This window comes from Pinus tabuliformis, chromosome Q, assembly GCF_031772625.1.
Source record: "Pinus tabuliformis cultivar Carrire ecotype Pingquan chromosome Q, CPIR1, whole genome shotgun sequence".
Classification (NCBI taxonomy): domain Eukaryota; kingdom Viridiplantae; phylum Streptophyta; class Pinopsida; order Pinales; family Pinaceae; genus Pinus; species Pinus tabuliformis.
This window is the reverse complement of record NC_142296.1, coordinates 1238496427-1238511633: the sequence shown is the minus strand read 5'-3', so window position 1 is coordinate 1238511633 and position 15207 is coordinate 1238496427. Positions and strand designations below refer to the sequence as shown.

Here is a 15207-nt window from a genome sequence, read left to right as displayed (position 1 = left end):
TCATTTGCCTTGTACTTCTTTGGATATGTGGTGTTTGTAGACATTATGATGTGGTGTTTATAGACATCTAGGGGCAACAACATTAGGTGATTTCTCTTACTTTAATAATTGCTTGTGATGTATTTTTACTTAACTTGGTTGTCTTCTTCTTTCACTTGATTATTGTTAGTATTCTCTTCATCAAATAGCTATTAAACCATAAAGAACAATAAGACAATAGGACACAATATATAAGTGATCAACCAGGGCCAAAACCTCTCCAACTGAGAGGAAAACCCACAAAAATTATTCTCTTCTTATAGAACTTAAATTCACAAATTTCAATACCTATGACCCTCCAAGACCAATTCAAATCTTTCCTCTTTTCCAATAGCTTTGTCCTCAAGAACTTCTACACTTTCAATTTTCAGAAAATTCTGCTACAATATCAACCCCCCAACAGATTCTTCTACAACTTCGACCTCCCAGCTGATTCTTCTACAACTTCAACCCAGCAATTTCTTCTGGAATTTCAACACAGCAATTTCTTCCTAGCACTTTGACTTGCCTAGCAACTATAGAAAACCTAACACAAGAGGGAGAGAGAATGAGGCCCAAAACTTTGATCCTTCTCTTCCTCTTCTTTTTCATCCTTTTCCAACTTATATATTGAGGATATAGAACTTGATTGAGTGTGTCAAAATGAGGTTGAGTTCCTTCTTATATATAGGCTTTTGAGGGGTACAAATTGCTTCTTTTAGGCCGACTTGATCTTTGCAGCATGATAGGGTCTTAGAGGGTCTTTTGACTCAAATAAATTCTTTTTACAATATGTAACATGCCCAATAAGGGTCTTTCATACATGGCAATTATTCTCTTGACTTTAGACTCAATGACAAGCTCTAGAAGCTCTCAATGGGACCTTGACCTATAAAATAAATTTCCTTGAGCATGAAATCCATGCCTCAAGAATAAAAATAATAAATTTGTTTTTCTCATTACATTAAATATGTAAAATCATGATTACATACATTATTATGAAGCTCGAACCTAGTTACATATTTCAACACTCCCTCTTAACTAGGGAGGTATTCATAATCAACAGAAGGTACTTGAACATTCTCAATCTGAATAATTCTCATAAGAGTCGAATTGGTAAGCCATCTTATAGCATCATATCAACCAACATGGTCACATAGCAAGGCCTTAACTAAAATCTCTATCTATCCACAACATCATATCACAATGTTGGCGAGACCAATGACTGAAAGACACCATCATCATTGCTTCTCAAGTCACTTACCTTACTCGGGAGTTCATAGAGTATTTTCTTTCAGGGCTATCCTTATCATGATTTCCCAATCCTCAAATAATCTTTCCTTAGACATCAGCGATCCATAACTTTTCTTCACGAACCATATCAATCATGTCATCATTCTTTTCATTGGAAAGTGATATTCTAGTCCACATCTTTCTTTTCTTCATACCACTACCTCTTCCAAGTCATGTTTATTTTAGGATCTTACATTTAGCCACATGAGTGCCAGTTTTAGAGGACATCTACAACCCTCTTTCAACAACCCTACATCAAACCATTCAAATGTTGTTTAAAAATCAAACAATAAACATCGGATCACAATTACCTTTTGTGATGGCCTTTCATCAAGAGATTGATATGGTTCATCTAGACATTGCAAGAGGCTTAAGACCATTTAACAGCACAAATATATTTAATGAGGGTGAGTGTACCTCCTATAACATATTCTAGCAACATTGTAATATATTTTTCCAAATGTGACCCTTCCATATGTATTGAGGAGGAGAAGCATGATACCTTGATGAAGGGTGATATTTGGGTTGAATTAGCTAATATTTGCATATGGTATGTTTAGTGGAGTTGTATAGAGAGATGATAGGTGTCAATGAAAATACTTTCCTCATAAAGAGGAAGTTTTAGCTTTTAGAGTTATTATAACAATACTTATATTATGTTAGGGGGTGATTCATGAGATTTTAGGTGCATGGTGTATGATTAGCCCTTATATGGTCCATGATAGGCTTGCACATTGTAATTAACTTCTTCAATGGTTATTGGATCCTAGTTGCATGTTTGTATGACATTCTTCTTTGGAGTGTTGGAGTATTCAAACAAGTTGGGGACAATATTCATGACGGGCATGTGAAGATTTCTTTCTTTATTAATAAGATGCCATGCATTGGAGGGAAATTTTTTTCATTTCATAAAAAGGGCATTGACTCCTAGATAACGTAGGGTGTCTCAGATGCTTGCATGGAGACATGGTAATGCATGGGTTGTGATAGTGTTCATGCGCGCAGAATGGACCTAGTGGAAAACATGGTTTAGCAAGAGCATTGGAGTAATTGGTGTTGGACATATCTCATGGAGCACAATTACGTGGGAGCTTTTCTTGTGTAATATATCACCTTGGAACTTGAAATGTGTACCATCAAAGTGTAGTGCTTCCCATGTGTGAACCCACTTGTGTTTCTAGTAGTTTCTTGCAAAGGTTTAGGCCCGCATTTATATTGTTAGTACGATCTTGATTAATCATTAGATTATTCGTCATCCATTTTCATGGTTTCATAGTGGAAAAAGTGGAGGAATCAGCTCACAAGTCCATTTTTACCTACAAGTCCCAATTTGGAAAATTAGGGTCTAAAACCTTCCAAAAGCATTGTGAGGATTTAAATCGCATTGTTTGGGGGTCAAACTTTGAAGCTCATGTGTTTCACCTAGTACGATTATTAAAAAAAATCTACCTCTCTAGCAGTGAAAGCATCATCTAAATCAAAGTTGGTATGCAAAAGCTTTTCCACCTAGAAGTTGGCCTTCCTCTTTTGACAATTGTGATTCATAAGGATACCACATCAACCCCCATTATTCATGGAAAAGAGGATACCCATGTCATTATGATGAATAAGAATATAAGATTCAATATAGTTAAGAGTTGAAGGAATCAAACTTTACCACTACTAGGCTATTAGGTTGTGTTATAATCTGGCAACAAGGAGAGATATGGGTTCTCTTATATTAAGTTCATTTTTTCATAGATGAACATAGGATCTAAGAGTGGATAGAAAGAGAAAACAGAGAGGGATTCTGTGTTATAAAAACCTAGGGGCCAAAGGTCTCACTACTTTGTATTTGAATCAACCTCCATCTATAGAAAGAGAGAGTAGAGCAACCTCACGTTTTAGCTAGGTTTTCTCGTGAGAGGGTTTCCTTGGCAATATTTTGTTTTTTTTGGTTTGTGAGTGATTTTTCAATTTGCTCTCTTTTTTTTCATATTTTTATTTTGCATGCATAAGCAATAAACAATAATTAACTAATCTAGAAATCTAAGTAGAAATTAACCCTCATAATGTAGATTTTGGATTTTCAAATGAATTTTAATAGATCTATTATGATGAACTATCCATTGGAATATTCATGGAAGATTCAATATAAATTATTCTTGCACTTCCCAAGCCCATCATTAGACCTTGGCAGAAATTCATTAAAAAAAAGGCATAGAACTTGTCTCAAATACAAAATTGGAGTTCCCCTTCACATTTCAAACTATTCTAAGTTAGCCAAGAAGATATGTCATTCATATTGTAGAGTTCATTCTTGAGTATTGATACATCTTGCAATGAATACATTTTTTACTTCTCATCTTGTAACTAATAAAGGGAACTAATAGTCACTATCAAGTTAAGAAGTCCTATCAATCAAGTAAAAACAAGTGAGCCTAAGCCACAGCCAGAAACAAGGTTAAAATTGTATCCAAATATAAATCCTTATTCCTTGAACATTATATGGATTTGATATATATATATATATATATATATATATATAATTTTTTATTTTTGGTGGTCAAACCATTACTCCTTTTTAATGTTATTTTTTCTTGAATCCTTATATAAGCACACGTGAAATATAGGTTCATCTAGACATTGCAAGAGGCTTAAGATCATTTGAGAGCACAAATATATTTAATGAGGTTGAGTAGACCTCCTAGAAACAACATTGTATGGGAAACAACATTAAAGATTGTCCCGTGGAAATTTTAATAAAATGTAAAGATGGAATCAAAAACACGGTGGAGTTCAATGTTGTCAAAGTAAGGTTTCCCAAAGTGATGGACATGATGAGTTACCCAGATTTAAGACCATGTTTAACTCTGTTCATATTTTTTAGAGACAGAAGACTTGCTTGGTAGTAAAAAAATTATCTTAATAGGGAGACCTTGGTTCATGTAACCAATATAACTTATTTGTGAATTGTTCTTTCTTTAGCTGATAGTTTTGGTTGGGGAGATACACTAGATAGATTAAATGAAAAGTTCCTCATTACATAGAGATCTCATTGATAAGATCCATATAAAACAAACCTTGAGTTTGTGCATGATGTTTAAAATCTTATGTGGATGAAATAAGTATTTTTATGGATTAAAATAGGGACATATGTGATGGTACCATATGATTAATACCCTAAGTATGTTCCTTTTCTTTTGGCATGAAAATTTCATAGTTGAAGGACAATATCTTCATTTCATGTTGACTAAATAAGGGAAACCGCTAACTTGATGCTTCTTTTGAATATATTAATTACTGGATAGTGATACCAATAGAGCTGAACCATTACTTCGTAACTCTAGTTCACAGATTTAGTGAAGGAGTTTCACATGCTACTAAAACAAATTGGGATTTTCATAAATTAACAGAAAGTTGATCAAAGGATAGGTGTTCCAATTGTGTTTAGAAGTGTTTTTAGGAATCGACGGTGTGGAAAGTAAGGGCTAAAGATGACAATTATTCCTATCAATTCAAGTCAAAGAAAAAAGGCATTAAAATGGTGATGGGTATAGATCTAAGCCTTTCAAAGGTCAAGGACCTAATCGACAAGACAATAGTCAAGGACCTAATCGACCAGACAATAGTGAAATGTTTCATGGGGAAATTCATGGGAATCTCTTTAAAACGAGCTCATACAATTTTGAGTGCATGCTCTTGATTATTCTCTTGGTTTTTGATTGCAATATCTTCCATTGTTTAACTTGATAAAAATTGAAAAAAAATCTAAAGAGTTGAGCACGATGCAACAAATCATTAACATGTATGGCACTTAATGGAAGCCCTTTCTATTAACATGTATGGCACTTAATGGAAGCCCTTTTGGAAAGGGCATGGAGATTCTAGGTTACTAAATAGTGACATCTTATTTGGACAGGATCTATTTAATTCACAAGTTATTTGGACAAGATTCTTCCATGTGTTTGCACAAAATTTTGATTGCTGAAAACTCTAAAACATCACCGAATAGAGGATAAGAGAACCTTGGTCTTGAAATTGGAAACATTCTGATGTATTATTGAACAAAACCATTAGTTAATAGATAATTAAAAAAACAAGGAAACATTATGATGTATTATTGAGCACTCGACCTTGAAAATAGATAATTAAAAAAGAACAAGGAAGCATCAAAATAGGTTCACTCTTATGCTCAAAGTGCAAGAAGCTATTAAATGTTATACACTGATTTTTGGACATGGTTCTATGTAAGAGATATCTAAAGAAGAATCTGAAGCTTTATTGCAAGGTTACAAGCATGGAGATTAATATGAAGAGGTATTCAATCATTTAAGGCTACAAGTATGAAAATTAATATAAAGAGGTATCGAATGTTCAATACCTTCAAGAGATATGTTAGTTTTAATCAAGGTTGTTCTAGGATGTTATGCAGTAAATAACGGTTGGGAGAGTGTTTGATGGTTTACAAAAATCTCTTTAAGATGCCCTATATAACAAAAGCTTAACCCAGCAGATACATCATGTACCAGGCTTGTTAAATGTACTTTTCGCAAGCAGTTAGAAATAAAAACCTTCCAAATGTTAGTTTTAATCAAGGTTGTTCTAGGATGTTATGCAGTAAATAACGGTTGGGAGAGTGTTTGATGGTTTACAAAAATCTCTTTAAGATGCCCTATATAACAAAAGCTTAACCCAGCAGATACATCATGTACCAGGCTTGTTAAATGTACTTTTCGCAAGCAGTTAGAAATAAAAACCTTCCAAATGTACTTTTCGCAAGCAGTAGGAAATAAAAACCTTCCAAATGTACTTTTCGCAGGCAGTTAGAAATAAAAACCTTCCAATTTTGAATGGTAACAAGTGGGAACATAGGACTCTGGTTGTTTGCTCATTCTTGGATAATTGATAGTACTTAAAAAAGCCTATGTGGCCTAGGGTATTTGGTTGTCCTGAAACAAATTCATATTTTAAAATTTGGAGATGAGCGTAGAGCCCCAGGCCCCCGCTGTTGCCTATAAAGGTGGTGCACATGAAGGACAATGGGTTTCTACGAAAAAAGTGCGAAGTGCGTAGTGCGTTGTTAATTTTGATAAATCTTGGGGTTTTTCAATGAAAAATGATAAAGGTGATCTAAGATACTTGATACTTTTTTTATCGATCGTGTCAATTTCAACTTGCGCAAATTTTATGAAAAAATTCCAAATCATCGAATTTTCAAAATCACTGCAGCATTTCACCACTATCCACAAATGACCAAAAGATACATCGATACGATTCACGTTCAATCCAGTATAAACTGGAGAAAGACAGAGCATCTCCTATCTCCTAATAAGCAACCAGCTACATGGTAGACGCAATGAAAAACAAAGAGCTTGAATAACGACAAATTTGTAAATGAAGCCATAATTAAAATGCCTAACATCCAAATTGATGCTATGGAACCCGGTGACACTACAAAAATCAGAGAGTTAACTTTTTTACAGGTCAAAAATCACATCCAGCGTGTATTTGTAGCCAAATGTCTGAACAAGTAACAAATCCCCCACGCAGATTAAAGACAAAGACATCCCGTTCTACAAAATTCGAAATGTATGTGTCCTAAAATATCCTCTGGCACAATTCTCATTTAATATAGGCATTTTCAACCCTTCGGTACAGTATGTGAATACGAAGCTAGACTTGAGCAATCCATCTATGTTTGTGCATATCCCCAAGACAACTGGACCAATAAAATAATGTGCAGAGCAGATCATGATGGAGAAATCCATAAAAATACACAGCCAAATGCAATCTAATTCATTTAATGCCTCTCCAGGAGCCTCTTAGTACACCGTACATGCACATTCAAACATGATTGCTGATGTGATTCATTTTCAGAATTGTCTGTAAAGGCATCCCTCAATTTTATTCATAGAGGTGTATTTCTTCTGCCAACAATTTGTAAGACAATAGTAACCACGTGTAGAAGAAAACTAACAAACAGACGCCTTAAAAGCTTGGCTACATCTAAGATTTCTTGATAGCTTCGTATCAAAATCAGTAAATCACTTAATTCCATGACTTACCACATATCAAATCACCATAACTCTGACAGAAATGGCATCCAGTTTCTACAGATCGAGATTAACCTAATTCCTCGTAAAATTACACCCATATAATTTTACCGTAAAAACGATTTCAAAAGTGGATCTCATCCAACATTGTGTAAAAGAACCTGAGACTCGGAAATTTCATTCATGAAAAAATAGGATATTTAAGGCATGCATAATGTTAGATAGTAACATACTTTAATGGAAGGACAATGAAACATTGTATGATACGAGTTTCACAATTTTCTGCTTGAAATAAGTATTCAGGTTCATGAGATAACAAAACAAAAACTATTACAAAGAACAAGCCTCTCCTAATTCAAATGTCAAATGTGAAAAAGCTTTGACGATTTAAGCACTCCATGATCTCTACAAAGTGCATCAATTCTTTTGACACTAAAAGCTCTCAGCACAAGATACCCGATTAAAATTTAAAAAGTTGCAAGACTGACTGCATTGCTAAAAGATGATATTAAGCGTTTCTGTTTACCGGCGACCATGGGATCGTTGTTTTTCATATGATCCCCACGGATCAGATCCAGAGCCATACTGAGAGCCTTTTTCTGCACTACCTGGAGCCTGAAAAAAAACAACAAAATATGAGATAATGCAAAATCCAACATGTTACTACATGTTCAAACAAGCCACTAAAGCTTTGGTTGTACTTTATATTTGATTTCATATCATAATTCAACGCACCAGATGTAGGCCATATGCGTCTGCATAGGGGCCAGGGTACCCAACACCTGAAGTGCCAAGTTTTGAACCGTAGGGTCCACCTGTGAAAATACAAGTTCATTTCAACCATCAACACTTCCACGGGGGAATATTATGAATCTGTTAAAGCTATGTCTAAAGACAAAACAAACAAACCAGAAAAGACAAATTTCTTAGCGACGTTATATACAGCAGTAAAATGCAAATGCTTAAGATTGCTTTAACAAATAATATATAGAAAAGAAGGAAAAACAAGGTGCAGCAAATTTGTAACTAAAAATAATACATTTCACGTATTTACTAGAATACCGTGAAGAGTAAAACATCATTAACTTCCAAAATTCTTCAGTTCTTTAAACAAATAACACACCTGTAGTTCCAGCAGCAGCCCAGGCTCGCTTTTCGGAATTTGTAAGCTCCGCTCTAAGTTTCTCAACTTCTCTGGCCATAGAAATCAAGTTCTTCTCCATAGCCTGCCTCTGTTCGAACTGCTCAGTATTTGCCTTCTTTTCATATTCAATCGCCGTCCTTCAATCACAAAACCAAAACCATAGCCCTCAAAACATGAGTCTCATGAATTAACTATAAGAAATTTAAATCTAAAACTTAAATAAAAATACAATTAAAATAGATCATGGATATGATCCCAGGACACCATTAGAAACCTGGATCGTATCAATTCCTGACGTAAACTGTCAAGCTCTGCCCTCAATGCAGGAACCTGCTGGAGATCAGCTTGTGCTCTAGTCAATTCTTGATTGAGAGTTTGCACTTGCGCCGACAATTCTTGACGAGAGCCATTTAGTTTTTGAGTGTCAGCACGCAATTGCATAACCTCGGCCCTCAAGGGCTCCACTGCCCGCAGTTCTGCTTCTAAACTCATACACTTGTCAACCAGATCCCTTGCTTGCCGTTCTTTATCAACTTTTACATTGCCCACAATCTGATTGAGACGATGTAATTCATCCTGAGCAGCGGCAAGTTCTCGGCGCAAATCCACATGTGTTGCAGCAAGTCGCCTGTTCTCACCAAGAAGCCTTTGGATTTCTTCATACTGCAAGTCTAGCTCTTCTTCCAAACGCGCTGGATGAGGTAGAGGTCCTGGCCTGAAAGGACCATCACGAATTGGACCAGGACCAGGAGGAAAGCCACGAGAACCACCATTCAGAGCATGGCGTGGTAGACGATTTCTTCCCGCCATATGGATCCTAGCAGGATAAAAATGTGCACAATTATTAACAATTAGCTAACAAATTGGTATGACTATATTCAAAAACGGCTTACATTTGACTACTTGTAACCAAATTAACTCTCAGACTTGGACAATCTTGAACGGTGAATCTATGAGAGAATAAGACCTGTAATCTGGTACCGTTTCCGAACATTTAGATCATTCTAAGATCCATACGGTAATTGCTTTCTATATTGTTAGAATCTATGTTGGCAGGAAATGTGGGTTCGGGGACGGCATTTTTTTTATTGAAACAGGGTGAGTGGGTTCGTCAGCGTATATTATAATTTATATATATAATATATAAATATTATATTTTAAAAATTATAATATATATAAATTTAAATTATTTTCAACTTTAAACAAGAAAAGTAAAATATTTATGATTTAGATTTTAAACTTTAAATATTTAAACATACACATTATTTAACATTCAACATTCACAATGAAATTTCAAGACTTTTAGTTTAACATTTAACATTCACAATGAAATTTCAAGACTTTTAGTTTGATATCAATTGCAAATTGGAGTTTACATATTAATAAGAATCATGATATATGTCCATTGTCATACTACATTCAAAATTTGCATTACGGTATCTACAAACAAAAAACTAGGAAATTTTCAAATGCTAAAATAAAAATAGCTAATAGTGAACAATGGCTTCCTCAAGCCATGTCATCAGCATCACTCAGATCTTCAGTTAGCATGCTCTCCAAGTAGGAATCACTCTCATCTTGAGATCCTGCTCATCCATTGCAAGTGGAGGTAGCTCAATAAGGCCATCTAGTTGTATCTCCCCATTCACACACATAGCATCATCTGTGTATTTGTCCCATCTCCTGAAAGGACCCGCCTTTTACCCAAGGTCTTTTCGAGATACAAGACAAAGTGTGCTATGAATGTACACTAAGTTCTCTGCCTTCTTTGAGCCCAACCTATTTCTCTTTACTGAATGGATAAAGGCATAACTTATAAGTACTCCAATTCCTCTGGCAAGCTGAAGAACTAGCTACCAGGAATATTAGGGGAAACCCATTAAATTAATTAAAAATTAAAAAATTAAAAATTAAAATGAACCCCAAAGAACCCTAAAGAACCCAATTTTAGGGTTCAAAGTACCCATCATCAAGGTTCTCCATACCCATCGAAACAAAAGAACCCAAATTTTTTTAATAAAGAACCCGGTTCTTCTACCGGTTCTTATGGGTTCTTCTCAAAAGCACCCATACCCAAATCTAGTACTTGGGGACAAGAACCCGAGACGAGGTTCGCAAACCCATGCAACATAGGTTAGAATCATCGAGGGGAGCATATTGAAAACAGGAACATGGAACACGAGGAAGGACGGGTGAGTGGTCCTTCCCAAAATATCCTGGGAGTTCAGCAGTCCTGGGAATGTCCCATACACATAATTGTATTTGTGCAGACCCAGGATCGGGCTGAGAATACCTGAGAATACCTGGTTCTGGGACTGGGAATTCTCTATGCCTCGGAGAAGAAATATATTCTCTAAAGTTGAGGCCCTAAAGTATGCACGCATTTTGGGCTTTTTCAAGGTTTATGGACCATTTCTCTATAAAACCTAATCCTGGATGCCTGTTCATACAGACAAACTACAAACATGGGAATGCTTTCCACGGCTATGAACACATGATATAAAACATTTGATTCCTCTGCCTCCGAATTATATCTCTCCAATCCATGACCATTCATTCAAACAAAAGCCTAATCTAACATATCACAAATCCAGCTATTGATTCAAGGAGAAAAGCTGAGAAGTCCCAAATAAGAAAAGACGCAACACTCGCTAGTAATAGGGGCATTCCCCAGTTGTCCTGCATCTATGTGTTTAAAATGTAGTACACACTGTTTGAAGTTCATCGTATATCTCTTCAATCCATCTCAATTCATTAAAACAAAAGCCTAATCCTAATCCTAAGCCTAATCTAGCTGTTTCTGTTGGTGCATGCTCAGAGTTGTCTAAACAGGCCACAGACTATTACCAGATCTTTTCACGTCTATATCATATTATGTTTGGTCCGTCTCTGGTAAGAATCAAGCATTAAGTTTCATGAACAGTCTTGGACAGAGAGTTGCTTGCAATATCTTTTATATTTTCAATGTTAAACACTGATTTGATAGGCATTTTAGATTGATGGATGCGCTTCACGTTAGAGGCTAGTGTAGGGGATTGATTCCTGTGTGTACGGAATATATTTTATTTTCAACTCAAAATGAGCATGCAACTTTGAATAAGGGTAACCCCCAGTTTTCAAACACCATTTATGTCTTTAAATATATAGTACAGACACTTCGTGTGTGTATCTCATCAATTTTAGTTCATGTTGCTCTTGTGAAACGCAGATACTTTGAATTCAAACAACTTATACAGAAGCAGCATTAACCACTCAAAAAAACTTCACTAACTACACCAAAGCCTGATATTTTTTATATAAATTATTTTCATTTTCAGAGTCTGACTATTTCGGTTCCATGGGACCTGGAAATCCCTGGATTTGAGTGCGCAGGTTTTCACATTTCATATTGCAGATGTTCCTGCGTCAGGAAGACATTTCCCACAGTCCACACAGTTATTCAAGAAGCAAGAACATCTGCAATCCCTGGATTGGTCCTTGCCCGTTTGGGAGTCATTTTCTAGAGCCACAATACTGGGCAAAGCTAATTAACATCACTGCAGTTCCAAGCATAATTTCATATCCTTTTAAGGCAGCCTACTCACAGAAGCAAAACAGCAACCAAATGGTGAACCAATGAGTACAACCATTTTCATTAGACTACAAGCTACCGCAACATGGGAGTTTTCCTCCATCCAAATTGCACAGGACTTGTACTAGCCCCCACCCATTTATTTATGCCTCCAAGAAAAGTGCACCTTGGCGGGGAACTCCACAAGCCACCTTTTTTACCGAGACCCCATCTAAATCACAAGCACTTACTCTTGCATAATTTTGACAGCCAGAAACTACTCTCGAGATACTGCCAGACACGCAATGCGGCAGTAGCCACGATGACTCGTAGTGGCACTCGATCAAAACTGAGCCAAACTCTGATTTATACTGGAGTCGAGATTTAACTTTTAAATATGAAACGTGATAAAATGTTCACAATAACTAGGATCCTTAGAATACTGGGAAAAAAAGCATGCGAAGTTCATTTTATGAGAACCCACATCATTAAAAATGCCTTCAAAAATGATTGTCCAAGCCTAGTCTAAATGGGAACATTATTTCGCTTCAAAAATAACCAAACCCTAACCATAATAAGATATCAGAAAAATAAAAGTGGAAAAAATAACCGACAAGAAAAACAAATACTTCACATGCATAACTAACTAAGTCGCCTGCGATGGCAAAAAAACCCTGCATAAAACTACAAATTGGCATTCCACTAAACAGAAAACTAAAACCCTAAAATAAAACCCTACCTACGGCTTCGACACTGGAAACTTCAAACAAGGCAAAAGAGAAACCATCAAAGGCCATGAAATAATGAAGAATTTGTTCATACCTGAGGATTTAAATTATGTGTGCTGTAGGGTTTTGCAGAGGCCTCTGCTTGACGAGCGAGAGAAGCGCAAACCACAGAGACAATAAATATTTAAAGGCTCAGATAGTGTCACCGACTATCGCCGGTCTGCTATTGGCGTCACAGGTTTCGTTTTTCGCTCACACTTGGTCAGCTATCGAAAGATGTTTGAGCAAACCCTAATCACATGAAAACTTATTTATATGATAAAGTTTTAGTTATTATCTATTTTAATAAAAGGAAAAAGATCATAAAATATTAATAATATGTAAATAAGGGGACACCCCACTAGAGCCGAGGCGACCCAATGAGTTTTACCAACACCAACCCATGTTAAGTTAGCGGAGTCGCGAAATGGCATGAAATAAGTGATATTTTTGTTAGATTGTTATTATTAGTCGTTGTCTCCTTTAGGTATTACGAGGGATTCTTTTAACTGCGAAGTTTTGGAGTTTTTAGGGGGATATTTCGCTGGAATCAGGCACAAAAAAATTTTGTCAAAATTGATTTGTGTTGTTTAAATTGGTTTTTTAATTGTATATATGGCTTTAGTACCTTCAAAATTTTTTGGGACACTTTGATTGTGAAGAACTCACCCATTCAGCGTGTGATTTCAATGAATAGATCCGAAAATAAACCGGAAAAAAAAGTTGCACCTAAAGAGAGATTATAGTTTTAGCTTCATGGTTAAACATTTTTTTATTGTGTATTAGTTTGCGGAATTTTTGTAATTTTAATCAAAGTTTTGAGAAAATATTTATTAATTTTGTTTTTCATAAAAAAAAATAAAAAATCTAAGTATCAAATTTTAAATTTGAAATTTTTAATTGCCTCAACAAACTTGATGTCACATAATACCTTGGTGGAGAGCTATTTAATTTCGGTATTTGTCAGACATTAAAAAAGATTTTATATATATATATATATATATATATATATATATATATATATATATGTTATTGGTTGTTGTAGATGCTTTGGCACTGCTTATCATGATTGATTTGTTCTGACAAAAATGATTGACAGCAGAGATTTCACAGCACAGGTCAACGGTTAGCAGGGGGCAAGGTCCCTTACATAAGCAAAGAAGGAGGGTCCACACTCGCGGTAGTCGACTTTATATACTCAAGATCTTTCAACGTTTAATGTCATGAATAGAAAAATCACCACTCTGATTTAAACCCACAATATTCATTTCCAATGTGCCATAATGTTATCACTAATATCTACAGCAACTTACAGTGCACAATATTTGACGATGCCCCTTTAAGGTCGGAACCCTAGGTCCTTATGAAAAATATGTATCTAATGTTTACCAAACACCTCTGTGCCCAGGCTTAGTTGGAGGCATTTAATCCTTATCCCCTTATCATTGGTTCTTGATAGGGACTTGGCTTAGGGTCCTTTTAAGACTTACTTATTTCCGATTATTTTTTTATTCCTATCAAATTTAAATATTTCCTTCAAATTCTTTTTTTCTTGATCATACGTTGATTGTGACCACCTACTTAATGCTCTACAATGGTCAACCAACTACCTTAGTGCTTTGCAGACAATCCGTTGGAACTTCAAGTAGCAAGATTATTAATCGTGAGGGAAGGATTTTGATTAAAGCTACATTAAACTCTAGAGTGGTAACCAGAATAAATGGAAGGAAGGCCAAAACATCCATGCAAGTCCTGAATATATGGCTTTCAAGAGACATTGTGATCGAATATTTCAGGGAAGGGATTGAGATATCAACCGTTTATGAAAAGTCTAAAGTGGACACAAGCAAGGTGATTGATCTCACCCATCTCCATCGCGTAGACAACTACCCCAAAAAAAGTTTTGTTTAGAGGAAAAAGTAACATTTTTGTTATTCATTAGAATCAAAAAAAGTATTGCTATGAAACCAGCTCACAAAAAGGTAGAAAAGAAAGATAAACGCCTTAGAAATCAGCCTCTTCGAGGGGGCAACCTCCTTTACATTACACAAATGAACAATTCTTGGACGATACAAATGACAAGACCTCCTTTCTATATATAGGAGTCTAATGGATCATAATATAATGAGAGTCGACATAACAATAATAATGTAAGGGCACAACAATAACAATAGTGGGCTTCTATGGGGCACAATAATAACGATATGGGGACTACATAGGCACAACAATATAATAAGGGGCGTGCACTAATAACAATAAGGGGTTACACTAGTAGTATAGGGACCTAACATGCCCCTCTCCTTCAAAAAGTGTTGTCCTCAACGCTGAAGTAGTTTTGGATGCTTCCGTATAAAATTCTCATCCTCCAATGTGGAATCTTCAGTGGGTAAGTTTTTCCAC

General features: G+C 35.6%; 1 protein-coding gene across 1 annotated transcript; it reads right to left on the bottom strand.

Annotated features, from left to right (window-relative positions):
• Positions 1-7558: 7558 nt before the first annotated feature.
• LOC149224292 (protein FLX-like 3) lies at positions 7559-13045 on the bottom strand. The gene is made up of 5 exons (XM_089386075.1): positions 12863-13045; positions 8765-9307; positions 8470-8627; positions 8082-8161; positions 7559-7961 (listed from the first exon to the last, which is right to left on the bottom strand). Exons 2-5 carry the CDS (start codon positions 9298-9300, stop codon positions 7869-7871), a joined length of 867 nt encoding a protein of 288 aa, XP_089242201.1. The 5' UTR covers positions 9301-9307; positions 12863-13045; the 3' UTR covers positions 7559-7868.
• Between the last annotated feature and the right edge of the window lie 2162 nt (positions 13046-15207).